The sequence below is a fragment of the Haemorhous mexicanus genome, chromosome 9 (assembly GCF_027477595.1).
Source record: "Haemorhous mexicanus isolate bHaeMex1 chromosome 9, bHaeMex1.pri, whole genome shotgun sequence".
Lineage (NCBI taxonomy): Eukaryota > Metazoa > Chordata > Aves > Passeriformes > Fringillidae > Haemorhous > Haemorhous mexicanus.
In genome coordinates this window covers 2,052,714-2,079,817 of record NC_082349.1, presented here as the reverse complement: position 1 = coordinate 2,079,817, position 27,104 = coordinate 2,052,714, and the positions used below count along the sequence as shown (strand labels likewise).

The 27,104-nt window shown below is 49.4% G+C and overlaps 2 protein-coding genes across 13 annotated transcripts in view; one reads left to right on the top strand and one right to left on the bottom strand.

Annotated features, from left to right (window-relative positions):
- RAVER2 (ribonucleoprotein, PTB binding 2) overlaps positions 1 to 14,881 on the top strand; it is a 30,455-nt gene extending 15,574 nt beyond the window's left edge. The window contains exons 4-15 of one of the 10 annotated variants that reach the window (XR_009487455.1): positions 1,377 to 1,568; positions 2,531 to 2,657; positions 3,521 to 3,603; positions 6,173 to 6,277; positions 6,516 to 6,627; positions 7,810 to 8,027; positions 9,668 to 9,779; positions 10,103 to 10,251; positions 11,332 to 11,421; positions 11,977 to 12,099; positions 13,502 to 13,730; positions 14,032 to 14,881. Coding sequence is in view for 8 of the 10 variants with exons in the window: in XM_059853604.1 (XP_059709587.1) it covers positions 1,377 to 1,568; positions 2,531 to 2,657; positions 3,521 to 3,603; positions 6,173 to 6,277; positions 6,516 to 6,627; positions 7,810 to 8,027; positions 9,668 to 9,779; positions 10,103 to 10,251; positions 11,332 to 11,421; positions 11,977 to 12,099; positions 13,502 to 13,627 (1,437 nt within the window). In the remaining 2 variants the exon portion in view is untranslated. Of the gene's footprint in view, positions 1 to 1,376; positions 1,569 to 2,530; positions 2,658 to 3,520; positions 3,604 to 6,172; positions 6,278 to 6,515; positions 6,628 to 7,809; positions 8,028 to 9,667; positions 9,780 to 10,102; positions 10,252 to 11,331; positions 11,422 to 11,976; positions 12,100 to 13,501 lie in introns of all 10 variants that reach the window. The other 9 variants (XR_009487454.1, XM_059853607.1, XM_059853606.1 and 6 more) reach the window with 9 other exon arrangements.
- A 149-nt stretch (positions 14,882 to 15,030) lies between these two features.
- The window catches only part of JAK1 (Janus kinase 1), a 55,441-nt gene continuing 43,367 nt past the window's right edge, over positions 15,031 to 27,104 (bottom strand). For all 3 annotated transcript variants that reach the window (XM_059853601.1, XM_059853603.1, XM_059853602.1), the window contains exons 12-25: positions 25,742 to 25,848; positions 23,527 to 23,673; positions 22,893 to 22,980; positions 21,802 to 21,929; positions 21,341 to 21,476; positions 20,760 to 20,911; positions 19,822 to 19,972; positions 19,444 to 19,538; positions 18,817 to 19,009; positions 18,489 to 18,613; positions 17,914 to 18,086; positions 17,449 to 17,566; positions 17,087 to 17,197; positions 15,031 to 16,231 (exon numbers count right to left, since the gene is read on the bottom strand). In XM_059853601.1, coding sequence (XP_059709584.1) covers positions 16,130 to 16,231; positions 17,087 to 17,197; positions 17,449 to 17,566; positions 17,914 to 18,086; positions 18,489 to 18,613; positions 18,817 to 19,009; positions 19,444 to 19,538; positions 19,822 to 19,972; positions 20,760 to 20,911; positions 21,341 to 21,476; positions 21,802 to 21,929; positions 22,893 to 22,980; positions 23,527 to 23,673; positions 25,742 to 25,848 — 1,826 coding nt within the window. In that variant the 3' untranslated portion in view covers positions 15,031 to 16,129. The remainder of the gene's footprint in view (positions 16,232 to 17,086; positions 17,198 to 17,448; positions 17,567 to 17,913; positions 18,087 to 18,488; positions 18,614 to 18,816; positions 19,010 to 19,443; positions 19,539 to 19,821; positions 19,973 to 20,759; positions 20,912 to 21,340; positions 21,477 to 21,801; positions 21,930 to 22,892; positions 22,981 to 23,526; positions 23,674 to 25,741; positions 25,849 to 27,104) is intronic.

Genomic DNA, 27,104 nt, shown 5'->3' with positions numbered 1-27,104 from the left:
CCTGGCTCTGGAGCTGTTGTTCCTGCTGCCATTCCCATGTCCCTGGCTCTGGAGCTGTTGTTCCTGCTGCCATTCCCATGTCCCTGGCTCTGGAGCTGTCCCTGCTGCCATTCCCATGTCCCTGGCTCTGGAGCTGTCCCTGCTGCCATTCCCATGTCCCTGGCTCTGGAGCTGTTCCTGCTGCCATTCCCATGTCCCTGGCTCTGGAGCTGTTCTGCTGCCATTCCCATGTCCCTGCCTCTGGAGCTGTTCCTGCTGCCATTCCCATGTCCCTGGCTCTGGAGCTGTCCCTGCTGCCATTCCCATGTCCCTGGCTCTGGAGCTGTTGTTCCTGCTGCCATTCCCATGTCCCTGGCTCTGGAGCTGTTCCTGCTGCCATTCCCATGTCCCTGGCTCTGGAGCTGTTCTGCTGCCATTCCCATGTCCCTGCCTCTGGAGCTGTTCCTGCTGCCATTCCCATGTCCCTGGCTCTGGAGCTGTTCCTGCTGCCATTCCCATGTCCCTGGCTCTGGAGCTGTTCCTGCTGCCATTCCCATGTCCCTGGCTCTGGAGCTGTTCCTGCTGCCATTCCCATGTCCCTGGCTCTGGAGCTGTTCTTGTTTCCATTCCCATGTCCCTGGCTCTGGAGCTGTTCCTGTTTCCATTCCCATGTCCCTGGCTCTGGAGCTGTTCCTGCTGCCATTCCCATGTCCCTGGCTCTGGAGCTGTTCCTGCTGCCATTCCCATGTCCCTGGCTCTGGAGCTGTTGTTCCTGCTGCCATTCCCATGTCCCTGGCTCTGGAGCTGTTCCTGCTGCCATTCCCATGTCCCTGGCTCTGGAGCTGTTGTTCCTGCTGCCATTCCCATGTCCCTGGCTCTGGAGCTGTTCCTGCTGCCATTCCCATGTCCCTGGCTCTGGAGCTGTTCCTGCTGCCATTCCCATGTCCCTGGCTCTGGAGCTGTCCCTGCTGCCATTCCCATGTCCCTGGCTCTGGAGCTGTTCCTGCTGCCATTCCCATGTCCCTGGCTCTGGAGCTGTTCCTGCTGCCATTCCCATGTCCCTGGCTCTGGAGCTGTCCCTGCTGCCATTCCCATGTCCCTGGCTCTGGAGCTGTTGTCCCTGCTGCCATTCCCATGTCCCTGGCTCTGGAGCTGTTCCTGTTTCCATTCCTGTGTCCCTGGCTCTGGAGCTGTCCCTGCTGCCATTCCCATGTCCCTGGCTCTGGAGCTGTTGTCCCTGCTGCCATTCCCATGTCCCTGGCTCTGGAGCTGTCCCTGCTGCCATTCCCGTGTCCCTGGCTCTGGAGCTGTTCCTGCTGCCATTCCCATGTCCCTGGCTCTGGAGCTGTTCCTGCTGCCATTCCCATGTCCCTGGCTCTGGAGCTGTCCCGTTGCAGTTTGCCCAGGACGAGGACGGCGGCAGCGGCGACTTTGCCGTGCTGGAGTACGAGAGCGCGGAGCAGGCGGAGAGCGTGCGAGGGGCCATGGACGGGGCCACCATCCACGGCAGGAGGCTCCAGGTGTCCTTCTGTGCCCCTGGAGCCCCGGGCAGGAGCACCTTGGCAGCTCTGATAGCAGCACAGAGGATGGTGAGATCCCTGGAAAGCTCTTTGGGATGAGCTCCTCACGCCCTGCTGGGGCTTTGTGCAGCCAGGAGAAGGAGCCGGGCTTGGGGAGTGGTTTGGGTTTATCAAAGCCAGGCTGGAGCAGCCTGGGACAGTGGAAGGTGTCCCTGCCATGGCAGGGGTGGCACTGGGTGGGATTTAAGGTCCTTCCCAAGCCAAACCAGTCTGGAATTCTGTGATTGGTCAGCACTGTTGGATCCCTGCCCATGGTAAAGGGCTTTAACGAACCCAAACCATTCTGGAATTGTGTATTATCAGCCCAGTTCAGGCTCCTTCCTAGGCAAAGATGGCCAGGAAGAAGATTAATAAATATCCATAAAATACCACAAAGTTGCACCCACATAGCTCTGGGATTTATTAAATGTAATCTCCTTTAAGAGAAATCATTCCAGCTCAAAACAAAAGTGACTGGGAATGAGTCATTGGACGAGCTAAAAGTTGGTTTCAAACAGAGAGGCAAGAATTTGTCAGCTTTAAGATAAATTTCAAGGCAGGAGAAATAGGTTCATTTCATGCTCGAGGTAGAAGAAAGCTTTTTACACCCACATGTCTTATCAAATTATTTCCTAGAAAATTGGATGTGATCAGTGTTACATGGAGAGGCAGAAGAGTTCCCTCTCTTCAGCCTGCTCAGGCCACATCTCTAGAAAAGAGATGAGAAGTCTGTTACAAGATATGGTGCTCAGGGCAACATTTCTTATTCTCCTGTACTGATAACTCTGGGTTTAAAAGAAAAAAAGAAATGTGCTTGAAATTTTGCTGGAATCCTTTGTTAGGTGTTTCATTTGAGGGGGAAAAAAGCAGGAAACAGGGAAGGAAATGGGTTTTTGTCAGATGAAATGTGTACATTGCCATTGGAGTGTGAGGGGTTTAAATGCATTCATTGCTTTTTCTTGATCCTAACACTTCTTCTCTCTTCATTGGAGATGAGGAACAACAGGAAAGGCTTGCTTCCAGAGCCAAATCCAGTGCAGATCATGAAAAGTTTTAATAACCCAGCAATGCTGCAGATGCTGCTGCAGCCCCAGCTGCGTGGCCACGCTGTTAAACCTGGTAAGCTGCTCTGAAATAATGCAAAACCCAACCCTGTCCTGAGTGCTGCGAGGCTTTTGCAGAGTAATTAAGTAGAAATTGTATTTAAAATCTGTGCAGACACTGTTTCAGTGTGTTTGTGCTGGTAACTTCACCTTTTATGAAAACAGAAGCAAGGGGGCTTTGCTACACTCTTGAGTGGGGGTAAAATTCGGTGTTCCATACAAATTACCCTTGAATGAAATCTGTGGGCTCTGAATATTCCTATTAGAAATGGGTTTAGAAAGAAATGTCTTTTGCAAGGCTTGGCTAAATCTGATTTTAGATCTGAATTTTGCAGCCTGAGTCTTTCTCCCGTTGCCAATGTAAATCTTTATTCTTTTGGCTGCTGCCACAGCTGTGCAGAGTATTGATTACAGCATCAGCCAGAAACGTTTCTGTGTTCTAATTAGGATGTGAATAAACATGAACCCTAATTAATTACATTTCAAACGGTGAAAGTGCTCAGAACAGGAATCAGGTGATGAGGAGATAAAGTGGGGCAGAGCTGAGAGCGTGGTGACAAAGAAACCCAGAAATGGGGTGTGAAGTGACCACTTCAGGGCAGAAACACTTGAGCTAAATGTGAATTTCAAGCACTTCAGATAAGGCCTGCAGTCAGCTCAGGAGTGAAACTCTCAGGTGTGGAGGAGCTCTCACCTTCTGCTCATTGTACATCAAAAGGTTTCTTAGCCTCTCCCAACCTCAACGAGGTTCCCTTGTAGTGACCTTTGTACACTTTGAAGATTTTCTGAAAAGCAAATTAAAACTACAGGATAATTCTAAAGACTTTTACTCTTCTAATTTGTAAAATACACTAATTTTTTGGTGTGTTTCTTAAACAGTTCTTGGAGCATCTGCAGGTTTACCTCACCTCATAAATTCAGCAGTTGGGCCACCTTTTTTGCAGTTGAATAAAGTTCATCAGGTATGTGACAAAAAAAAAAAAAAAAAAGAGGTATATGGGGAGAGATCCTGAAGTTTTAAGGGATTAAAGCTAAAATCAAATGTTCTTGTTGGAGCTCTAAGGAAGGATAAGAGATGGGGGAGCAGGCAGTGCTAACTGTCCAGAATGGAGTTATTTCATCTAAATTTTGGACTTAAAACCTGCCCATGTAGACAAAACTTGTCATTACTGGCAGAAAAAACCCTCTTTAAATGAGCTCTCGAGGGGCCTGGCACATCCCTTTCTCCTGGAGCAGCTCATCCACACTCCTGGAGGGACTTCATGGTTCATCTGATTCAAACCAACGAGTTCAGCAGCCTTAGCTTCATTTTCAGGCTTGCAGGGACCCAAATGTGCTGCATGTGCCATAAAAAAATAGAGATTTGCAGATGTTGCTTCTTCCTGATAAACCCCCCAAGTTCTGTAATTCCAGATGGGCTCCAGAATTCCTGAGAGAAAATGGGAAGGATCTTTGGGATGGGTTTGTGCTAGAACTTGAGAGAGAGAAAATGCACCCACAGCCAGAATTTCTGCCTTGAGCTGAGCTGCTCTCAGGGGTTTCTCCAGCTCTGCCGGGAGCCAAAAATTGAATTTAATATTCATGGTAGGGATTCACACAAAGACCTGCAAGGGACTGGAGTCCATCACTTGGCCTTATTATTTCTGATATTTCAGAAATTTCCATTTTAACAATAAAATCCCCTTCAGCATCACTTATTTCTGCAGTTCTTTTGACAAACACAGCCTTAGAGATCTTTAAAAAGACCCAACTAAAATGCAGGAATATTCCCTATATTAACTATATTGAGCTCTTCTGTTTTTTTCTCTAAAGACTGGTAGGTGAATATATCAATTTTGAATAAATTCTGCTGAATTTTGCCCCATATTTAAAAAGACATAATTCTTTGGGTTTTTTTTAACTGAAATGACATTTTCAATGGGTCTGTTTAAGTTCCTGCTGCTCTCTCTTCAGCCTGTGCTTCCTTGGAAGGCACTGGGAGTGTTTGGTGCTCCCAGCTGGAGCCAGGGATGTTTTCCACAATTAACAGAGGGATTTATGATGATCCAAAGGTTTTTCCAGTGGTTTTTGGCTTGGGAGAGCTGCAGCCAAACAACTCTGTGTTTTCTCTGTCCAGAGATTTAAAAGTCTCATCTCCTTCTCTTCCTGGGAGCTTCCTGTCATTTATTGAGCTCCAAACCTGAATTTTAGAAGGATTTGATCCTAATTTCTTCCTGAAGGCACATTTTTCTCTTCTGGGGTGATTTGTTTTGGGGTGTTGCCAGAGAAGCAGGTCACTGTTTTGTTTATTTGTTTGTTTATTTATTTAGAAATTCAGTGTTGTCACTGAAACCCCTCCCCAGTCACGCTGCTGTAGCTCCCTGCATGTCTTAGGTTTCTGTTTTATATTCAGGGCTTTGTGAAGGAACAGAATGAGAATAAATATTTAAAAATAATTCTTTAAAAAGGATTCAACAGAGAGGATTTGAAGGTTATTCACCCAGTAATTTTTCAGCTCTAGGTAGCTGGATTTGCTGCTTGTTTCTCTTAATTTCTCTTAGTCATAAATTATCCTGTTCCAAAATAATGCATTTTCTCCTTTCTCAGGGATGTTTTCTTCAGTCATCCAGCAATTTATTAAATCTTGATTAATCCAGAGCCTTTCCTCAGAGGATTCTGACCCAACTGATTTTTCCACTCTTTTATTTCTGAAAGTTTTGCAATTGAACCACTTTGCTTTGTTGCTGGAGCCAAGCTTAGAAGGAGCAGCCCCTGGCACTGGTGACAATAACCAGCCCTGCATAATTTCTCCTGGAAATCACTGAGACAATTCAAATAGATGCATAACTAATCTAGATATGGCCCATCTTGGTTTGGAAAAGCACATTTCTGAGTCCAGAAGATCATATTTCAGTCATAAAGGGTTTTTTCCAGAGGAATTTAAGCCTGCCACCCAGACACAGACAAGGCTTGGAAATATTTGGGAGATGTTTTGCCCTCTTCATTCCCTGGGTTTGGAGATAAAAAACAATAAAGGGTGAGCTTGGCACGATCACAGTGTCCTGTCTGTTTATTTTTGTACAACAACCTATAGAGCAAACCTGCATTTTACTGGCAGGTGATGCTGCCAGACCCTTCCAGGCCTGTAACATAAACCATGATGTCTTTTAAAGTTTATTTTAAGCCTCACTGCTGGCCAGAGCTCACAATGTTGAATGTACAAGTGGCAGAGTCTGAAGAGGGTGCCCCAAAGTTATTAATTCAGTGGCTCAGTTCTGGTGGCAAACTGATCCAGAATATTCTGAATGAGCAATGTGAATATTTTATAGACTTGCCCATCTGCAGGCACTGTCATTTGTCAGGTTTTAATGCCTCTGGAGTAGGGTTTCATGTAGATTGTCGTGGGGGGAAACATACCTGGGTATTTCTCTGAAGCAAAATCAGTTCTGTGGAGGAAATTATTTCCCTTTGCTGTCTTAACTCGAAATCTTTAATTTCTTTGAGCACTTTCTCCCTGGCTGCCAGCTAACCCTTGTTTTAATCCTTTCTCAGAGCTCACTTCTGGGGAGCACCTCCAGCCTGCTGCTGCAGAGCCCTGCTCACCTGCCCCTGCCCCAGCAGCAGCTGCTGAAGATGGAGAACATGCAGGCAAACAGTGTAAGGCCATCCCTGCAGCCCTGCCTCTCTCTGAACACTCTCACAATTCCTAAAATAAATCATTTATAGCACCAGGTGCCCATGATCTTTAAGTTCCCTTCCGACCCAACCCATTCATGGTTCTGTGATCTTTGAACAGTTCAGTACAGCTGGAGAGGTTGAGAGTGTGGAAGTTGTAAAAAGTAGCTGTGAGCAGATTATTTTAATCATTTACACAGTTTTCTCTTCTTCCTTTTAGAAACCAGGTTTGCTGGGAGAGCCTCCAACAATGCTCCTGCAGACAGTGCTGGGCATAGGGGTGATGCCAGCAGTGAACTCAGGCCTGGCAACACGAGGAGAAGCTCTCAAGTGTAAATGACATTTCATTTCATCCCAGAGCAGTAGAAATGCCCAGCTCCACATCATGCACCTGACTTTCTCCCTGTGTAACAAAAGCAGCTTGTAAAATCCTCTGCTAGCTCAGTTACTGCCTTTTTTGGAGTGTGCTTTTATTTAGAGGTGACCTTTTGTGGGGTTTTCAAAGCAGGGAAAGGGGAGTTGCTGAAAAGGCACCACAAATTTGCTCTTTGCCTTCATTTTATTAAGAAATGAGTTTTACCAGCCAGTCTGTGACAGGAGTCAGTTTGGAATGCAAATTTCTGTGCCACTGATGCCCTCAATATTTATGAGGAAAGATCAGCTGGGTACTGGCAGTGCTCACCTGGTGAGAGAAGGATCCAGGGAGAACTCAGAGGGCCTGAAGGGGCTCCAGGAGAGCTGGAGAGGGACTGGGGACAAGGCCTGGAGGGACAGGACCCAGGGAATGGCTGGAAGCTGAAAGAGGGTAGATTGAGATGGGATATTGGGAAGGAATTCCTTACTGGGAGGGAGGTGAGGCCCTGGAATGGAATTCCCAGAGCAGCTGGGGCTGCCCCTGGATCCCTGGCAGTGCCCAGGGCCAGGCTGGACACCCTGGGACAGTGGGAGGTGTCCCTGCCATGGGAATGGATGATCCCTAAGGTCCTTCCCAACCCAAACCATTGCAGGATTTTCTGACTTTGTTTCCTCCACTGCTCCCTGTGTTCTGCAGTCCTGGCCGTGCTCTGAGCCATGGTGGTGACCAGGAGCAAGGGAGGGGCATCCAGGGAGGGCAGAAAGCTCCTCCAAATAGCCAGGCTTTCATTTTGGAGAACACTTTGCAGCTTTTCAGTGAAAAGAATTCTTCCCAATGCCAGTTGAGGTGGGGTTTCCCCCTGTGCTCCCATCCAGCATCCTCCAGGATGTTGTTCCCAGGTTTTCTTTGAAAATGCCAGGAAGCACTAAGAAAGTTATCACAGGGAATGTTTAGAAAAGTCAGAGTTTTATTGAATCAGCTTGAAATGGAGCTGTTTGCCCGTGGGATGGGGAAGGAACAAAAAGCAGTGCAGTATCTGGAATTGTTCTCCTCCACCCTTGTTAACCCCCCAACCAAACCCTCTCTAACAAATCCCATCTAACAGCAAAGTTTCTCCATTTATGGCTGGCTGCAGCATCTAACCCAGCTCCCATTCCAGCAGCAGCAGCAGCAGCAGGGATGGGCATGCTGCCATTCTTCCCAAATCAGCACATGGTTGGACCAGCTCTTCCCGGGCCCACCGCCGCTGCAGACAAGGCCGAGGCGGTGCCGGGAGCGCCGCCCTTCCCCCAGGCCCTGCCCAGCCTCCCCGGGGCGCTGCGGGCTGCCCACGCCAAAGCTGCCGGCCACAGCAAGGGCTGCGACTCCAGCCTGGGGGTAAGGAGCGTGCTGCACACACACTGCCTCTCCTTCTCTTCTCTCCTCTTCTCTCCTCTTCTCTCCTCTCCTCTCCTCTCCTCTCCTCTCCTCTCCTCTCCTCTCCTCTCCCTCTCCCTCTCCCTCTCCCTCTCCCTCTCCCTCTCCCTCTCCCTCTCCCTCTCCCTCTCCCTCTCCCTCTCCCTCTCCCTCTCCCTCTCCCTCTCCCTCTCCCTCTCCTCTCCTCTTCTTCTCTCTCTTCCTCTTCCCCTTCTCTTCCCCTTCTCTTCCCCTTCTCTTCCCCTTCTCTTCCCCTTCTCTTCCCCTTCTCTTCCCCTTCTCTTCCCCTTCTCTTCCTCTTCTCTTCCTCTTCTCTTTCTCTTCTCTTTCTCTTCTCTTTCTCTTCTCCTCCTCTTTCTCCTCCTCTTTCTCCTTCCTTCCTTCTGCCACTCCCTCCCTCCCTCCCTCCCTCCCTTCCTTCCTTCCTTCCTTCCCTCCTTCCCTCCTTCCCTCCTTCCTTCCCTCCTTCCTTCCCTCCTTCCTTCCCTCATTCCTTCCCTCATTCCTTCCTTTCCTCCCTCCTTTCTTCCCTCCTTCCTTCCCTCCTTTCCCTTCCCTCCTTTCCCTTCCCTTCCCCTCCCTCCTCCTCCTTTATCTTCACCCCTCCTGTGTCCCCCTGTACAATTCCCTGGATCCCAGGAGCATCCTGTGCCCGTGGAGGTCCCGGCAGTGCTGGGGAGAGAACAATGCTCTCCGTGGTGGTCCAGCTGCAGGAACAAAGGCAGCTCCTCAGTGCTGCAGGGCTTCTCTCCATGTGTGCCTCACAGGGCTGGATGATGGAATTTCACATTTATCTCAGGGCAGACTCTTCTAAAGGGCAAAAATTGAACTTGGGGTTGAATTTTGTCATTCATCAGGAGCAGTTCTGGTGGTTGGGGGGCCTGTGGGTTTCCAGGTGCTTGTGTGTGTGTATATAAATGTTCCACTTTTAATTACCAGTTTTTAAAAATATTATTTATTCCCTTGAAGGTGAGGTGTGAGAGGATGATGGAATGGGATTTAAGTGGTCTCCTTTCAGAATTTTTTTCCTGCCCTTAAGAAAATTTACTTTTTTAATATATAAATCTAAAATAATTTATAATAATAATTATATGTAATAATAATATATTATAAAGTAATAAACAATAATTTTAATGTACTTCAATACTTCAACATTTTGGGGAAACATGGGCTTAACTCATGATTTTCCTGACATTTGGCCTTTCTTTCCTTGTGTCTCCAAGTGAAAAGAGTTGATTTTGTCTTGGCCATGTACTTAATGTTCACTCCCTGCATCTGGAATTGCTCGAGTGATTATTATTCCTTCACTTGCATATAAAAGGTTTTCTTTTGTTTGTTTGTTTTGTAATATCCTTTAGGAACTTGCAGTCTGAAGAGAAACATTCCTACAAAAACTATTTGGAAGAAAAAAGTGTAGGCAATGTGTCCAGATTGCTGAAATAAAATGGAACTTTTGAAGGATTGACTTCAAAAGTTTCATTTTATTTCAGAAGGTTTTTTTCATAGGACTAAGCTTTTCCCAAGACCCTGCTGGGCCACTTAACCTTACTTCTGATCAATTTAATATGAATTTAATGCAAACTGCCCTGTCCATTTTTCAGACTCCCTTGAAAAAACAGACTTCTCTGCTTGGGGAGCCCCCAAAAGAAATCCGGCTGAGCACCAACCCCTACTTGAATTTGGCAAGTGTTTTGCCTGGTATCTGTCTGCCAGGTAAGCAAACATTCCATGGATTTCATTGCAAATTTCCACAGCCAGAGCGTGGCAAATACTTCTCCTGTTTGCCTGGTAAATGCAGTGACCACAGCATTTATCCTCAAGGAAATCTTGTAGTGTGTCTCAGAACTGCAAATTTATCCTGATGGTTAAACAGGGCTGGATTTTCAGAGGCTCACAAACTTCTAGAAGCCTTTCAATTATTAGTAGCACTGATTAATTTGGGGCACAAATCTCAATTTTAATCCTGGCCTAGAACCTCATTAGTGTGTTTTTTACAAGCCAGGTGTTGATCCAGCCTCTGTTCTTTGTGTTCCCAGCAGCAATTGCCAGCAAAGCCTCCAGTCCTCCACAGCAGACCAGCCTTCCCAACAACGTCGTGGATGCTGCTGTGTCTCAGGGAACTGCACCACAACATGCAATGGAAAATTATTTCAGTTATTCCCAGCAGCCTGGGGAGTACCCACAGGTAGGAATAATCCCTCAGCCTGGCGTCCCCTGGGATTCTCCCAGAGCTGCTCCTTGTTTTCCCTGGGTGTTCTTCCTGAGCCTCTGCACTGACACTTTATCTGTTTCAGTGTTCAGAGCAGATTTAGCACAAAGAACGTTCCCTGCTGAAATCACAGCCCTTGAAAATTTTGTTTCTGGAGAGCCTGAACTGTGGGCACTCACTAAAAAATGACTTCTCAGCACCTCTGCCTTCAAAAGCAGGGGGTTTTCCTCTTTGCCTTCCCCAGAAGTTTTGAAGTCCTGAACTTTGGCAGGACCCCGGGGCAGAGAGCTGTGCCTGCAGTTGCTGCACAGCCTGGGGATGTTTGCCAGCTGCTCTCAGAGCACAGGATGTGCTCCCCATGTGCAGATCAGAGCCTGGCCAGGAGCTGCAGGCTCTGCAGAGTTCGCAGTGCTCAGAGCCAGTTCCACTGGCAAAGAACATCTCCTTATTTGCATTAACCATCCTGAGGGGGTGTAAAACTGTAACTGTGCAGGTCAGAGCTGAGAGCTGCCTCCTCCCAGGCTCTCAGGGGGACACAGACTCCCCTGGGCTGCTGGCAGGGACACCTGTGAGCCCCAGACTCCAGGCAGCCAGGGTTTGGGTTGGGAGGCTCCCAGCCTGGCCACAGGGGTGGGGGACAGGGTCACTGCACAGAGCTTTGCCAGGGGCCACACACCCCTTGGATCAGATCTGGTGCTTCAAGGGGCCCCAGGAGAGCTGCAGAGGGACTGGGGACAAGGCCTGGAGGGACAGGACCCAGGGAATGGCTCCCAGTGCCAGAGGGCAGGGCTGGATGGGAGATTGGGCAGGGTGGGGGTGCACAGAGAAGCTGTGGCTGCCCCTGGATCCCTGGAGGTGTTCCCATAACAGGAATTGTTTTCCTTGCCACTCTGCCAGGCCAGAGGTGCCTCCCGTGTGTTTTAAGCACTTATCATAATTTAAACTGTTTGATTTGAGCTTCAGCACTGGTGCTGAAGGTGTTTTGATGCTTCTTGGAGAGCTCTGGGCTGTAGGAGTTGTAGGCAGGCATGGGAGAGGATTTCTGCTCCTCTGTAGGAGGCTGTCCAGCAGTGGTACCAGCATTATGCTCAGGCACATCCCTCTACCCAGGCCAGAGGGGATGGCTTGGAAAATGAAGCCTCTGAGGTGAGAAATAATTTCCTTTTCTTGCTGTCTCCACTGGCTGTTGCTCCCATCAGCTTTTGGACACCTGCTTTGTGTGCTGGCACAGGAATGAGGGGCTGCAGAAGGCACGGCATGGGCACTGCTGCAGGGCAGCCCTGCACCCCCAGAGTCACACCCAAAATGCCCCTGTCTAAAATCCCACCATCCAAAAGCACCTGGAATGCTCAGCAGTGGATTAAAATACTCCCCCCAGGAAGCAGCACACCATTCCTGGCATTTCCCAGTGCTGAATTTCCCAGCATTGAGGGCTGTTCCTTGCCCAGGCTGAGGTTTTGGTGAGCAAGGAGAAAGGCAGACACTTTTGAAAGGAATGACACAAATTAAAGCATCATCCAAACCCCACATTTTGCTCCAGGAATTGCTGCACCCCCGAGCTGCTGTGAATTGAATTGCACCTCTTGTGGCTCAGGTATTTCCTTACCTGCTCAGAGCTCATCACAACAGCAGGAAAAAAAAAAAAAAAAGAATTATTAAACCTTTTTTCCTTCTATTTCATGGATCCCCTTCCCGATTCAGGAACCTGCAGGTGGATCTTTCCCAAACTACAGCACCTGCCTGCAGGTGGTGCCTTCCTTTTTGAGTGGAGCCCAGGGATCCCAGCCGGGCTTGCAGCCTCCTCCAGCAAATCCCTTAAAGCAGGTGAGAGCAGGAGGAGGAGCAGCGCCTGCAGACGCTTCTCCCTGCCTGCTGCTGCCCCCGGCTGGAGCTTTCCCTCTGCATCCCTGCTCCTCACAATTCCTGGGAGTGTGAGAAGGGCTTGGGCCAGCTCCAGAGCCCTGCAGAGCCCTCCAGGCCCCGGGGATCAGCTCCTCTCAGTGCCCCAAAAGCCACGGGCAGAGCCAGGCTGGAGTTTTGGGAGCTTCTTGGAGAGATATGAGTGCAAAAATGCCTGGAAGGAGGCAAATAAAGTAGGAAGAGAGGAGGAGAAGGTTGGCACTGGATTTGAATGGGTGTTTGCCTGACTTGCAGATGGTTTGCAGTGGGATGGAATCTCTGAAATAGAGAGAGCAGCTCAAAATTTCCTGGAAAGGAAATAAAAACCACACAGGATAAATCTAAAGTTTTAGGATGAAGACTAGTCCTTCTTCATAAGTTTAAATAGTATTGTGTAATTAGATAAAAAAGTCAACATTGCAAGCCACAAGTAGTTAGTTATTAATCTAAAAATAAAAATAATTTAAGTATCATTTCTTAGTTAATCCTTAAAAAATCTTATAAAGAAAAAATACAACTCCATTTATGGTTATTTTTAAAATAAAGTACTACAAAACTCACAACTACAACATAAAAGCCATAACATAAACTCTAACGTAAACCTAGAACATAAATAAAAACAAATATCTCAGAATCTCTGCTGCTCACAGTGACTCTGAGATGGGTTAGACAGTCTCCTTTCCCAGCCCAGTGGTTGAAGGAGTCAGAGCTCTTCAGTTCTCGTTCTCAAGGTTGTTCATTGTTTCCTGTCTATAAATTCTTTCTCTGGCCAGCCGAGGTCGCTCAGCAGGACAGACAGAGGCACTGCCTGCCCCAGGGCAGTGTTATCTTTTATACTAAAAACCACCTGTACAATATTTGCAATAACTTCCCAACACCCATCACCTGTGTTGGACAGTGAGCTGCTACTCCAAACCCATCCCAAAGTGCCACCAGCACAGCAGAAGGTGGAGGCCAAGAAGAAGAAGGAGAAAGGCTGGACACGCTCAGATCCCTCCATCTTGCCCCCTGAACCCCCATTCTAAAAACCCCAAAAATCTCTTTTTTCACCCCGTGATGAATTCACTATCACTCTACTTAAACTTTCCTGGCTTTTAATTCTTCATACAAGGTTGGGAATTGTTTTTTCCAAGGGCTAAATCAAAGGGCCTTGGGCTCTGTGCCGCGGTCCCTGAGCCCCCCGGGCAGGGGCTCGAGCCCTCCAGGGCAGCCAGGGGAATTTCCTGGGTTCCCGCACCAACAGCCACCTCGATTCAAACCAAACACCCCGTGTGACACATCGCGTCCCAGCGAGGGCAGAGTGGCAGCTGTGCCGTGTCGCCCGCAGGTGGCCCCGAAGCGCAGCTCCTCGTACCTCGTGTCCTGCCCCGAGCCCGGCCCCGCCGAGTTCCCGGGCCCCGGCGGCGCCGCGCGCTTCGCCGAGTCCTCGCTGAAGAAGAAGCGCGTGTATTGAGCCATGGCCCGCTGCGGGTCCCTGCCCGGCACGGCAGGCAGCTGGGAATCCCTCTGGATGGATGGCTGCCTTAACTTCCCACCAGGAGCTCCTGCTGGGCGGGGTGAGTGTCCCGAGGGGAGCCGGCTCTGTCCCGGCACAGCAAGCACTAAGGTGACAGAGGCGGTGGCTGCTCTCGCTTGGAGAGGAGGGGACAGCGTTTGTCACCTGTGGGACAGAGCGCGGGGACTTGGGGAGCTGGGGCAGCTCCAGCTGAAAGCAATAAAAACCCAGAGGAAAGAAAGCTGATCCTTTCTCCAGTCCTCAGCCGGAGGAAGTTAAAAGAGGAAGTCTTGATAGTAATTATTTTGTATTTTTTTTAACTCAGAATGTGGGGGTTTTTTTTCCAACTTTCCTTTTTCCAGGATTAAGAGCTCTGCATTTACAGCCTTTCAGTTTTTAATATTTCTTCTTAATCCTGGAATGGAGCGATACCAAATGGATTCCCAGAGCCTCGGTGGTGGTCTCAGCCTGTTCAAAGGGAGATGCTGTCCTGTGCTCCCTGGAATATTCCCTGGGATTTGGAGAGCTGCTCCTTGGCCAGTGGAATAACTTTGCTTTTAGGCTGAGAATCCACAGCTTTCCCATGGAGGAAGTAATTCCCAGTGTGAGGCAGCACCCTCCTTCCACAGGTGTGGGACAGCTCTTCCTGGGCCACCCCACATTGTTTCCCACTTTGGAGTGTGTTTTCCTTTTTTTTTTAAAGACTCTTTGTATTTTTAGCTTATTACCAGCTCTGCCTCGAGTTGTTCTCTGCCCTTGGAGCTGGAGATCAGCATTCCTTCCTTTTGCCCTCAGTGAAGGCAGATGAGGAGCCAGCCCCATTCCAGGGCTTTGCCCCTTGGAATCCTGCTGCAAATCCATCTGGATTGAGGTCACTGAGGCCAGGAGCCACCTCCTTCTCCCTTTTCTTTGCTAGAGAACACTGAAGCCATTTTTCAATACTGATTTTTTTAAATTAAAAGTCTTAAACTTTTGCCTTTCAAGCTTTGAGATGTGACCAGGATCCACATTTTCAAAGCTTAAAAAAATCCCAAGCAAATTCCCTCTTCCCTCAGCTGCTGGAACTGCTCCACAAACAGGAGCCAGGGGCTTGGCTGGGATTCTGCCTGTATGTATTGATAAATTCACTTGTAATATTTTGTTTCAACTGTTTGTATATGCAACTTTCTCAACTTGTTACACTTTTCAATGAAAATAAATTGTTGGTACTTATTCAAGTGGATTTTTTTGTGGGAGGAAAACAGCCCTGGACTCCTTTAATCAGGTAGAGTAGGAAAAGGTTTTATAAGAACACCATTCCCATGGAAATTCAATTTAAAAAACTTTCCTCTGTTTAATTTATGATTAAAAAGGGAGGCACATGGAGAAAAAAAAATTTATTAGACTTGTTTGTATAAAGAGTAACAAAGTGCTTACAGATTAAATTCAGCTTCCTAAGTGACATACAGAAACAATAACACTGTAAAAATAAATCTGACCTCCTTGGAGCTCATAATTACCATTTTTATATATATTTATTTATATATATTTATATATATATATATAGACGTCTTTCTGTTATTGCCAAAACTTGAGGATCTCTTCAGAGCATTTTCCAACTCCAGGTGTGGTAGGAGAAATGATGGCAGCAGAAGGTTCCAGTTAAACCACTCATGGGCTGAGTCAAAATGTTCTTTAAAACAATGGTGGGAGGGTTCCCAGTCCCTGGGAGAGCCTGGGGTGCCCAGGCCTTTTTCCTTCTGGATAATCCCCTCCAGGTTCTGGGCAGGCACTGGGTTCTTCCCAGCTCCAGCCATTCCTTCCCTGCACATTCACCCCTCCAGGGCTGCACCCAGGCTGGGGCTCCAGGGGGAGAATGTGGGAGTGGAGTTAGGAAAAGCAAATTATTTATCCCAAAATTGGGCTTCTCACTGAAATGCACAGCTGTGCCCACCCCTCCACACTGCTGGGGTGGCCTTTTTGAGCTTTTTTTTTTTAAATCCCTGTAAGAGCTCAGGACTGAGGCCTGGTGGGTTTAAAAAGAGCTGAAAATTTTCCTTCCCCTGTATTTTTATGCCAGAGTTGGTTTGTTTGTTTTTAGGATTTAAGTGCCTGTGAAGGATATTTTGTCAGCCAGCTGGAGCCCTCTTAGAGCCCCTGGCTGAGGTTTGAGCTGGGAAATGCAGTGGATTTTCCCAGCTCCCATCATCCAGCAGGGCAAGTTGCAGTTGTGGCACAGCCAGAAGCAGAGCAGGATAAAACTGCCCTGCAACAGCAGCAGCAAAGGGAGCTGGAGCTCATTTTGCCCAAACCTTTTAAATTCTTTTAATCCAACTCTTCAGTCTGTTGGCAAAAGAATCCATTATAACCACATCAGCCCAGCCAGAGTACAAATTACAGGAGTAAAAAACAAAAGGAATTGCCTTGGGCACAGATAGGCTGCTGGGCATTTAAAGTCCTGACAGGATTAAAAAAAATTAATTACATTTTACTCATAATTGTTTCAAATCCTTGGATCAGGTTGTGGAAGGTGGTGCGTTCGTCGTGTCTGAAGATCCAGCACTTCCTCATCAGCTGATCCACCTGGCAACAGAACCAGGGACATTTTTAAAGGCATGAAACATTTCCTGAGGTTTTCCAGTACAAACAATGGAGCAGAGGCTCCCAGAATGAACAGAAGCACCTCAGCTCTTGGGTGGGGTCAGCAGGGACCAGAGCAGGGGGCTTGGGGCAGCTCAGGTCTAAAGCTACACAGCAGTTCCACCTGGGGAGCTGCACCCCAGGAACTGCCAACATCAGGATTCCCAACCCAAGGAATTTTCATGGATCCAGGTACTGCAGCAAGTCCCTGCCCCCTCTGAAGGGACACCACGGACTTGGGAATGTTAATTTCAAAAAACATCTTTAAAAATGCTTAAAAACCTTGAAAATCCTGGCAGTGCCTTTTCCCAGCACTGCTGAAGGCTTTCCTACCTGAGTGGCCAGGGAAGTGTGGCCCTCTGGGGCTGAACCCCGGTCCAGCAGGGACAGATGGACAGACCTTCCTCCTCCTCCCATCTCTCCATCATCCATCCATCCATCCATCATCCATCCATCCATCATCCATCCATCATCCATCCATCCATCATCCATCCATCCATCATCCATCCATCCATCCATCCGTCCGTCCGTCCATCCATCATCCATCCATCCATCCATCCATCCATCATCCATCCATCCATCCATCATCCATCCATCCATCCATCCATCCATCCATCATCCATCCATCCATCCATCCATCCATCATCCATCCATCCATCATCCATCCATCCATCCATCCATCCATCATCCATCCATCATCCATCCATCCATCCATCATCCATCCATCCATCCATCCATCATCCATCCATCCCTCCATCTCTCCATTTCTCCATCCCTCCATCCCCATCCCTCCCTCACCTCCTCAGGACAGGTGGGTGGCCGTGGCAGCCGTTTGTCGTCCTGCAGGACCCTCACGAGCCGTGCCACCGTCATCTGTCCCTGCGTGGGGCCGATCATCTTCAGGAATTCCTGTGGGGACAGCGGGGTCAGCTGAGAGTCCCTCACCCCAGTGCCAGGAGCAGCCCCAGGTGTTTCCCAGATAATCCTGGTGGAAGGAGCTCCCCATGGAAGGGGTGGAAGGAGAGGAGCATTAAGGGCCCTCCCTCCCCAGAGGAGCCCGCGATTCTCTGATTGCTGCTCTTGGTGCCCAGAACAAGAACAGTATTTTTAAGGGATGGGACTGAAGCAGCTCTGGCAGCGTTGGTGTGCCAGCCACTCACTGCCATGGGGCTGGACTCGGAGTCGCAGTAGGTGAGGAGCTCGTAGAGCGTCACCCCGAAGGACCACACGTCGGAGGCGATGTAGAACTTGCTCTGCAGCAAACACTCCGGGGCGTACCTGGGGACACGAGGGGACAGCGTCACACCCTGGCACCCAGCCCTGCTCACACACAGCCCGAGCAACCCCAGAGCCACAGCTGTGTTCGTGGGGCCTTGCACATGAATTAAAAAGTGATAAATAAGGTGTGCTCCACCTCACAGCGAGGCACGGTGAAACCAAGGAGACCCAGCCCAAAATAGTGGGGAAATGGATCATGAAGTGCAGGAAGAAATAAACAGCACAAGAGGTGAGTGCAGTCCACCAGGTGCCTCTTCCTTGCTCTCATGGTGTATCTTAGGCCTCTTACAAAACCAGGAGAACCCAGGGAGTGCAGGAGCAGAGGGGTCCCTGTCCCCAGGCCGTACCAGAAGACGGGGCTGTCGCGGTCGTCCTTGACAGTGTAATATTCCTTATCTGTCTCGATGGCCTTGGTGAGCCCAAAGTCCCCAATCTTCACCCTGTTCTCACTCTCCACGAGGACATTCCTGGCTGCCAGGTCACGGTGCACGTACTGACAGGAGCCCAGGTAGTCCATGCCCTGAGAGAGGAGAAAAGAAGCCTCTAATTTCCTTTTCCTTTATTCCTCCAATACTTTAATCCCTTCTTCTCCAGTTACTGCTTCACAAGGCCTGACTGTGCTCTGCACTCTCATCTCCATCCCTTTAGACTTCACCTTGCTCCTTTCCTCTTGCCAGCCCATTCCAAATGCTGCCCTCCCTCCTGATCCTCCAGAGCCTCCCACAGGAACAACTTTTCCGAGCAAACTTTGGAATTTGGAACCTCCTCATTATTCCCCAGCTGCTCCTTGTGCCCCCAAAGCGTGGGAGAGATTGCTTTAGGATTCTGATCCTTGGGGATAGAGATGGAGAATGGGTTTGTTGCTGATGTTCTCCACCCCCCTCACCCAGCTGATGGAGCTGCAGGCTCGGGCCCAGCTCACCTTGCAGATCTGAACTGCGTATCTGAGCAGCTGCTTGAGATTGATCTTGTTCTTGTTCCGGGGGAGATACTCCTTCAGGCTCCCAGAGGGAAGGAATTCCATGATGAGTTTAATCCCACTTCCTCCTAAAGAACAGAGCATCTTTGGTTTGCAGACCCTTCTCAACAGCTTTTATACAAACCCCGAGCACCGGCAGCATTTTAAACATTCTGTGGTTCATTCCCATCATCCATCCCTGAGCCAATGCACAGGAAAACCTGCCCCAGACAGGACATTTATAAATTCTAAAGGAAAACCCATACACTTTTTAATATTCTGCAAGATTTACCATCTTCTGTGCAAATCCCCTTGTACTTGACGATGTTGTCGTGATAAAGATTCCTCAGGATTTCAATTTCCTTCTTGAGGTCAGCAATGTGATTCCCTCCACTCTCTGGCTTCAGGGATTTCACTGCCACCTGCTCCCCGGTGTTGTCACCTTCTGGGTCATATCTGCACAGCTCCACCTTGCCAAAGTGGCCCTGGGAGGGAGAGAAAGGAGCATCCTCAAGGACAATGCTCAGACAGCGACAGCCAGGCACTGATTTGGGTGTTTGTGACACAGCAGGGCCTGTGGGGACAGCCAGGCACTGATTTGGGTGTCTGTGTGACACAGCAGGGGCTGTGGGGACAGCCAGGCACTGATTTGGGTGTCTGTGACACAGCAGGGGCTGTGGGGACAGCCAGGCACTGATTTGGGTGTTTGTGTGACACAGCAGGGGCTGTGAGGACAGCCAGGCACTGATTTGGGTGTCTGTGTGACACAGCAGGGCCTGTGGGGACAGCCAGGCACTGATTTGGGTGTCTGTGTGACACAGCAGGGGCTGTGGGGACAGCCAGGCACTGATTTGGGTTCATGTGGCTGTGGGGACAGCCAGGAGCACTGGCTGTGTTCTGGGGGTGACATTGCTCTCACCTCCCCCAAATCCCGGATTCTTTTCAAGAACCTCTTCTCAAAGAGGGTGGGATCCACCTCGGTGACGGGTTTCTTCTCCGAGACAATATCGGGATCTGGGGGAGAAACACCCCAGGTCAGATTCCTGCCTGCTCTGACACTCCAAGGCATCCTTGCTCTATTCCCACTCTCCCACCTTTCCCTCCTTACACCCCACCTGCTTTCTGACAGGGAATTCTCCATCCCCTCATGCCAGTCTGGATCTGCTTCCACACCCAGATTTCTCTGGGTGAACTTCCCACCCTGGAGCAGCTCCTCAGTTTCCATGAGGTTGGAAGGAGATGCTCTTCCAGGTCCCTCCCAGCCCAGGATTCCACGATCCCTCCCTCCAGGTCTTACTCTGCTCCTCCAGTTTGTTGATGTCCCTCATGATGGCCCTGAAGAAGGGTCTCTGGTGGGGGTCGTAGTTCATGCACTGCTTCATCAGGTCAGCCAGCTCCTTGCAGGACGGCGTGGCCAGCACAAAGTGCCCCTCGTAGAACCTCTCCTTCTGTGGGAACAGACAGACATTCCAGGGATTTTAACTTCCACAGCTCCCAGTTCTGAGCTGGGCAGTGGCTGGGCTCGAGGATCTCTCAGGTCTTTCCTAACCTGAGCAGTTCTGTGATTCTACATCAGAGGATGTGACCATGAAATCCTTATTTCAATGTGAGCTTTGCCAAGGCAATGCCCCAGGTTCAGCTGGAACCTGGATCTTTAGAGAATTCCTCTTGTGCTGGGTCTGCAGCAACCACTTAACACCCCCAAAGTGTTTAAAAGTGCTGAGTATTTCCACTTTCAGGAATCGTTTCCTGCCAGGTTTTCCCAGTTATTTCTGCACCAGGAAATGTTTGCCAAGGACACCGTGGGTGCTCCTCACAGCCCTGGGAGGTGCCAGCTCCAGGCCAGGTGGGACAAGGCTGGGATGGGCATTCCCAGCCCTGCAGGGCTGTGGCCACAGGCAGGGAGGGCACAGCAAGAGGGACTCCAGTTCTTTGAACTGCCTGAACAGCAGCAGTGTCCCCTGGGAGACCCTCTGGAGTCAATTCAAAAGAAACAAGAGATGTTTGGGAGAATCTCAGCTTCTAACTGGACACAGGGCTTAGAAAAGGCTGGGAGAGCTGGGATTGTCCTGTCTGGAGAGGAGAAGGCTCCAGGGAGAGCTCAGAGCCCCTGGCAGGGCCTGAAGGGGCTCCAGGAGAGCTGGAGAGGGACTGGGGACAAGGATGGAGAGACAGGACAAGGGGGAAAATGGAAGGGCCCAAGAGGATGGACCCAAGTTTGTGTAACAGCTTTACCTCTGCTAAGGTCTTGTCTTTCAGGGGAGTTTCCCCATTGTAGCAGATTTCCCACAGGGTTGTACCAAAACTCCACTTGTCTGCAGCAATGCTGAGGTTCTTGGAATCTTCCACACACTCAGGTGCAATCCAGGGGATCCGCTCGACGCGCTCTGGGGTGAAACACATCGGGGTGAATGGCACAGGGGGAAACCTGAGCTACTCCTGTCTGAAATGAACTGGAGCTGCACAACCTGTCCTCTTTCTTTATTCTCAAATTCCTGTTTTCAGGATTTCACAGGCTCGTGCCTGGAGCCATCCACAAACTGAGATTCCTTCTGCCTCATCTCACTGGGCACATTTTGTAAGAGAAATGAATGCTCTGAACAGCCCCTGAGTATGGGCAGACCCATGACAGCTGATTCCTGCTCCATGCAAACACAGGGGATTTGTATGACAGCTGATTCCTGCTCCATGCAAACACAGGGGATTTGTATGACAGCTGATTCCTGCTCCATGCAAACGCAGGGGATTTGTATGACAGCTGATTCCTGCTCCTGCAGACCAGCTCTGGCTGCTAGAAATGCCATTTCTGGCCATACCTTGCCTGGAGAGCACGGTGATGGGGATTCCTGGGTCACTCAGCTTGATGAAGGGCCCATACTCGGTATCAATGCCCTCTCTGGCCAGCAGGATGTTCTTGGTGCACACATTGCCATGCACCAAATCCTTGTCCTCCTACAGAAAAGCAGGGAAAGAACAGTGAGAGGGATGTGGGTGCTCCAGGATATCCACACCAGAGGGAATCTCTAAAGGGCTCCAAGCCGAAATCCAGAATTACACCAGGGAAGAAACTGGAGCTCTGCAAGTGCTCCAGGATATCCAGACCACATGGGAACTCTGAAATATTCTGAGCTGAAATCCAAAATGACACCTGGGAAGAAATTGGAGGAAGAGAAGGAAAGGAGGAGCAGGGAGATGGAGTGCTCCCACTCCAGCACTTTTCCTGGGGGGAGATGTATTCCCAGCTAGGCCCCAGTGCCTTTGCCAAGGTGTCTCTTACCAGGTAGCTCAGGGCACTTGCAAGTTGTTTGGCCACTTTGAACTTCCACGGGGTGGTGAGAACTTCACTTTTCTTATGCATGAACAGATCCAGAGGCCCACATTCAACAAACTCTTCCACCATGATATCTACAGAGGCAGGAGCACAAAGTCAGTGCTGCAATGAATTGTTTGGAGTCATTGAATCTGTGTTCCCATCTCCCAGCCCAGATGGAAAATGTTGGGAAATGTTTTTATTTCACCGTGCCCAAGGTTTGTTTCAGTGCTCAGAGTCCAGATTAAAAGGCTGAGGGGCTTTGTGTGGCAAATGAACATTAAACCTGGAACCAGGCATTCCAAAGGTGGAATTTTAATGCACAGAACAGCTCAGAAAAATCAGCAACAGGCTGCTGTGTTTCCCTGTGCTCTGGAACCAAAATTCCTTCAGCATGGCCCTGTTTAACACCCACATGTAACTCAAATTCCTCTCCTGAGCCTGGAAGAGCTCAGGCTGGGGCATTAACCAATTTCTCTTTGAACTTTGTAAAGCTCTGCTCTCCTTCTGGTGTCCACACCACATTAGGACTGTCTTGGCTTAAGAAGTCACATAAAGGTGGATTGTATACATTTACATTTTTTATGTATTTATATTTTACATGTATAAACATTAAAATGTATACATAGAAATGTGTACATGCTTTATATCTATAAATATTACAAATATACATTTATTTCATACAAATGAATGTATATTTGTAATAAATGTAATAAATTTAATGGTGCAAATTTCACGGGGTGCTTTGTATCCACACTGCCCCTGCCCCTCTGGCATTCCAGCCTTAGGGAAGGCTCAAACACAGAGTTGGAAAGGGAAATTTATTGGGAGAATTATTTAGAGCTGCTCTGCTGCCCCAACCCCACCCTGGGAAGCTCCAGAGGCAGCAGCTGCCAGCCCTGTGCCTGTCCCCGTGTCCCTCCCAGCTGCCATTCCCTGTCCCTGTGTCCCCCCCAGGTGCCATTCCCTGTCCCTGTGTCCCCCCCAGGTGCCAGCCCTGATCCTCCCAGGTGCCATTCCCTGTCCCTGTCCCTGGTGGTGGCAGGTGTGTCACTCACTCTCCAGGTCGCGGACGCAGACGCCGTGCAGGAGCACGATGTGTTTGTGGGACACCTGTCTCATCATGCTGGCTGTCTCAAAGAATGCCTGGGGAGAGGGGAGAAAGCACCTCCAGCTCCTGCTGAGCAGCCTCCTGGAGCTCAGCCCACCCCGAGCAGCAGGGACAGCAGCACAGAACAGCCCTGGGGACAGGGACACACAGAGGGACAGCAGCACAGAACAGCCCTGGGGACAGGGACACACAGAGGGACAGCAGCACAGAACAGCCCTGGGGACAGGGACACAGAGGGACAGCAGCACAGAACAGCCCTGGGGTCAGTCACACACAGAGGGACAGCAGCACAGAACAGCCCTGGGGACAGTCACACACAGAGGGACAGCAGTACAGAACAGCCTTGGGGACAGTCACACGCAGGGACAGCAGCACAGAACAGCCCTGGGGTCAGGGACACACAGGGACAGCAGCACAGAACAGCCCTGGGGACAGTCACACACAGGGACAGCAGCACAGAACAGCCCTGGGGACCGTCACACGCAGGGACAGCAGCACAGAACAGTCCTGGGGACAGTCACACACAGGGACAGCAGCAAATTTCTTATATTAAAGAAAATATACACAAAAGCAAGACTTGCCAAGGAAATGTCTCTGTGGCTGGGGTCCAGGACTTTGAGCAGCACTCGGATCTCTCTCTCGTTTTGATACCCCTCATTCTCATCATCCTTGAGGCTCAGCATCCCTGAGTAAATCTGGGTCCTGGTGCCTCTTCCCAGGTGTTCTCCCTGAGACACAGCAGCAGGGGTTTGTCAGGAGGAAGCAAATAAAATTTACACAAATATTTACTGGAATCTGCACTTCTTTGTGTCTGGCTACAGACTGAAACTGTCCCAGTGAGAGCCCAATGCCAGGGAGCTGCTTCTGCTTCAGTGAGCTTGGTGCCTTGTGCAGGCTGAGCTGGAGCAGAGGCTGGGCAGAGCTCCAGAATGAAGTAGGGATTGATTCCAAGGATCTCCTCCATGGACCCACCTTGGGCAGCACCAGAGCCCAGCCAGGGCTGCACCCAAGATGACCCAAAATGGCCCCAAAATGCACGGCCGGGCACGGGGTCTCTCCCTGGGATCAGCTCTGCTCCATTTGCACCTTGCAGTTCATTGTCCCAGCCCAGCTTTAGCCCAGGCACTCCCACCCTGCTCGTTTTTCTCTCTCCAGCCCACGGGGTTTGTGCTCCTGGGCTGAGATTTGGCTCATTTGTCCTTGGTGCCCAGCTGGAGCAGGAATTGTTTTGTCTCCCTGCTCTGTGCAGAGCTCACCATGCCCTGATGTGAAGCTCAGACAAAGCAGCACAGAATGTGAAACTATAAAAGCCAAAACCTGAGGCATCAAGCTCTGAGCATCCTCCCCACGTGAATTCCTTGGATATTACACCTCCACATCACCCAACGGGTTCCCTGGGATTGAGCATTCCCAGACTAAACAAAAGAATAAACAACAGCTGGGGCTCTAATTCACAAAGTGCTGCTGAGGTGATCTTTAATGTGTTTCCAAAAGTGAGAGGAAGTAATATTTCACTGCAAGGCTTTGTTTGGGGAAGCAATTTCCTCCAAAATAACATCCTGCCTTGGGATATTTCTGCAGGATGCTGACTGTAAACACACCAACCCAAACCCAATCTCTGTCTGCAGTGATGCAAATAAAAACCCCCAATACCTTTCTATTCCACAGAACAAGCCAAGGACACGATTTAAGAGCTCTTTTGGCAACATTAAATCTGATTTAAGTGTATTCAAAGGCCCTGTGTGTTTGCTGAGGTTTATTCAGGTGACCTGAATAAGTAACTACAAACAAGGGGAAATTTGAAAATTTGGGGAGGCTTAAACACAGAATTCTGACTGCTCAGAGCTTTTGAATACTTCACCTTTTCCACTGCAGAATATTGTCTTAAACCTGTGTTTCTCTGATAAGCCAGGCTTTAAAAAACACACCCACAACAAACCAGTTCTTAAGACTCCCAAGAAATGACCTTAAAACCCCTGTTTTTCATTAGAAAACTTCAATATCAATTTCATTTCACTCCTGAGCTCTTCCTTGTCCACACAAAGCCATACAAACAGCAGGATTCTGCAAGCAGAGGCTTAAACCCAAATAAACAAATAAAAAATAAGTAAAGTTTCAGCTGAAGTTTGCTGAGGGGAGCTGGGAGGGGCAGAGCAGGCAGCAGGGCTGGTTTGGTGTCCCCTGCAGGGCTCAGGGACAGCCACACTCCTGGCTCCCAGGGCAGCTCAGCACCTGGGGGATTTGGAATGCATTAGAGATGGGACCTCTGGGCTGCTGCAGATGAGGGATTTATTTTTTTTATCTTCTGCACAGGCAGGAAGGGTGAGTGGGGCTCCCATCTTCACTGCGTGGCTCAGAGGGTCACAAGACCTCTACTCACAATCCTTTTAAGGGTTTGTTAACCAATAAAACACTGCCAACGGGGATATTTATGCTTTTGACCCAATCCTTGCATATTTTGTTTTATGGACTCATGCTACAGTGTGAGCTTTCTTAGTTAATCCTGTTATGGCACACAAACCTTCAGTGCTGCATCCTAAACTTCCTGTGACCTTTGTAACTACTTTTATTTTTTCTACACCTTAAACTCTAAACCTCTAAACTTTCCTGTACTTAGCTTAACGTGTCCCTGCTTTAAAAATATACATTTATTTCATAAACCCACATTCTCACTTCTGGCACCTCAGTGTGGGAGCCTTTCCCAAGGTCTCAGGTCAAATCCTGGGTTTCACTCTAAGCTTTAGATGAGAGCCCCAAGGTTCTGGGGGCTCCCTCCCAGCCCCCCCAGGCTCCCACCTGCACGATCTCCTCCTTGCGGATCCGGTGGAAGCTCAGCTGCCCCATGGGATACACTGGCTGCCACTCCTGGGCCTTCTTGGTGGCCACCAGCAGGTTGGAGATTTCTGCAAGGCAGAGGGAGAAAATATCCTTAAAGCTTTCCAGAGAAACTGCACTCCCCCTTCCCAGTACCAACAGGGATGGAAAGGCGTTAAAATTCCACAAAAAGGGAGGAAAAATAAACTTGGGCTTGATTTCTGCTCCTCATTCAACCCAGAAATCACTAGAGCACAGTTTCATGTTGATGTTTTAAATACAGAGTTATCATCAGCCAGATCAGGGTGATTTTGAACAACTGAACAGTTTTCTGCACAAAGACTGAAAGGGAAAATACCTGTGCTGTAGATGGAATTAAATGGAATAAAACATCCCCCACCCCCTCCTGCCGACAGGGCCAGTGTGCAAGGGGGAGTCTCATTTCCTCTTCACCTCCTCCCAAACTCCCTCTACCCTGGGAAGCACCAACAGTGTTCCAGGGCACTGGAATTCAGCTGGGGAATGAGCAGAAGGAACAGACTCAAAATTCCCCTTCCCACTGCTGCAGGGCAGGTGCAGAAGTTTTGCACAGGAATTCTGCCCTCCTGGCTTTATTTACTGGGACTGGGAGGTGTGTGGGCAGCTGGGCTTCCTCCTGCTGTGAGCAGAAGCTGGCACTAAATCACCTTCTGGAATTCTGGAATCACCAGGACTCACCACACCCTGCTTCAGTCCTGCATCCCTTGAACATCTGATCAAATGTTCAAAAAGAAGGAAAACCCCACCAGGGAAGGGACAGAACAGGGAACATGCACTGAATCCTGCTGCAACTAAAGCCAGGGAGAAGCTGAAGAGGGCAATCAACTCCCTGACCCTTTTTATTTCATTTTATCCCAAATCCAGCCAGCAAAATGAAACCAAAATATCAGCAGTGCAACGTGCCCCTGCTCCAGAGCATGAGCCACGTTCTTGGTGCAGGGTGTGAGCAGCTCAGGGGCTCTCCCAAAGCCTCAGAGCAGCAGGTGATTGATGTGGCTCAGTCATTCCCCTGCCCTAACAGGAAACTATTATCAGCTCAGCACAATCACCCCACTGTGCTTCCTCTCTCACAGCAAAGCCAGCTGCAAGGCTCTCAGAGTTCATAGCAAACAGCTCCAGAGAGAGCTGGCAGCACCCAACAAGTGCCCCATTGTCCCTCAGATGGCACCTCACAGATGATTTCCTGCCACCAGGCTCTTCAGGACATCAGTTTTGGGACCAAAACCCTTCCCTGCTGCCTGCTGCAGATGAGTTATTAAACAGCAGCTCACAGTGGGAGCAAACCCAGCAGGTCCCAACCCTCTTT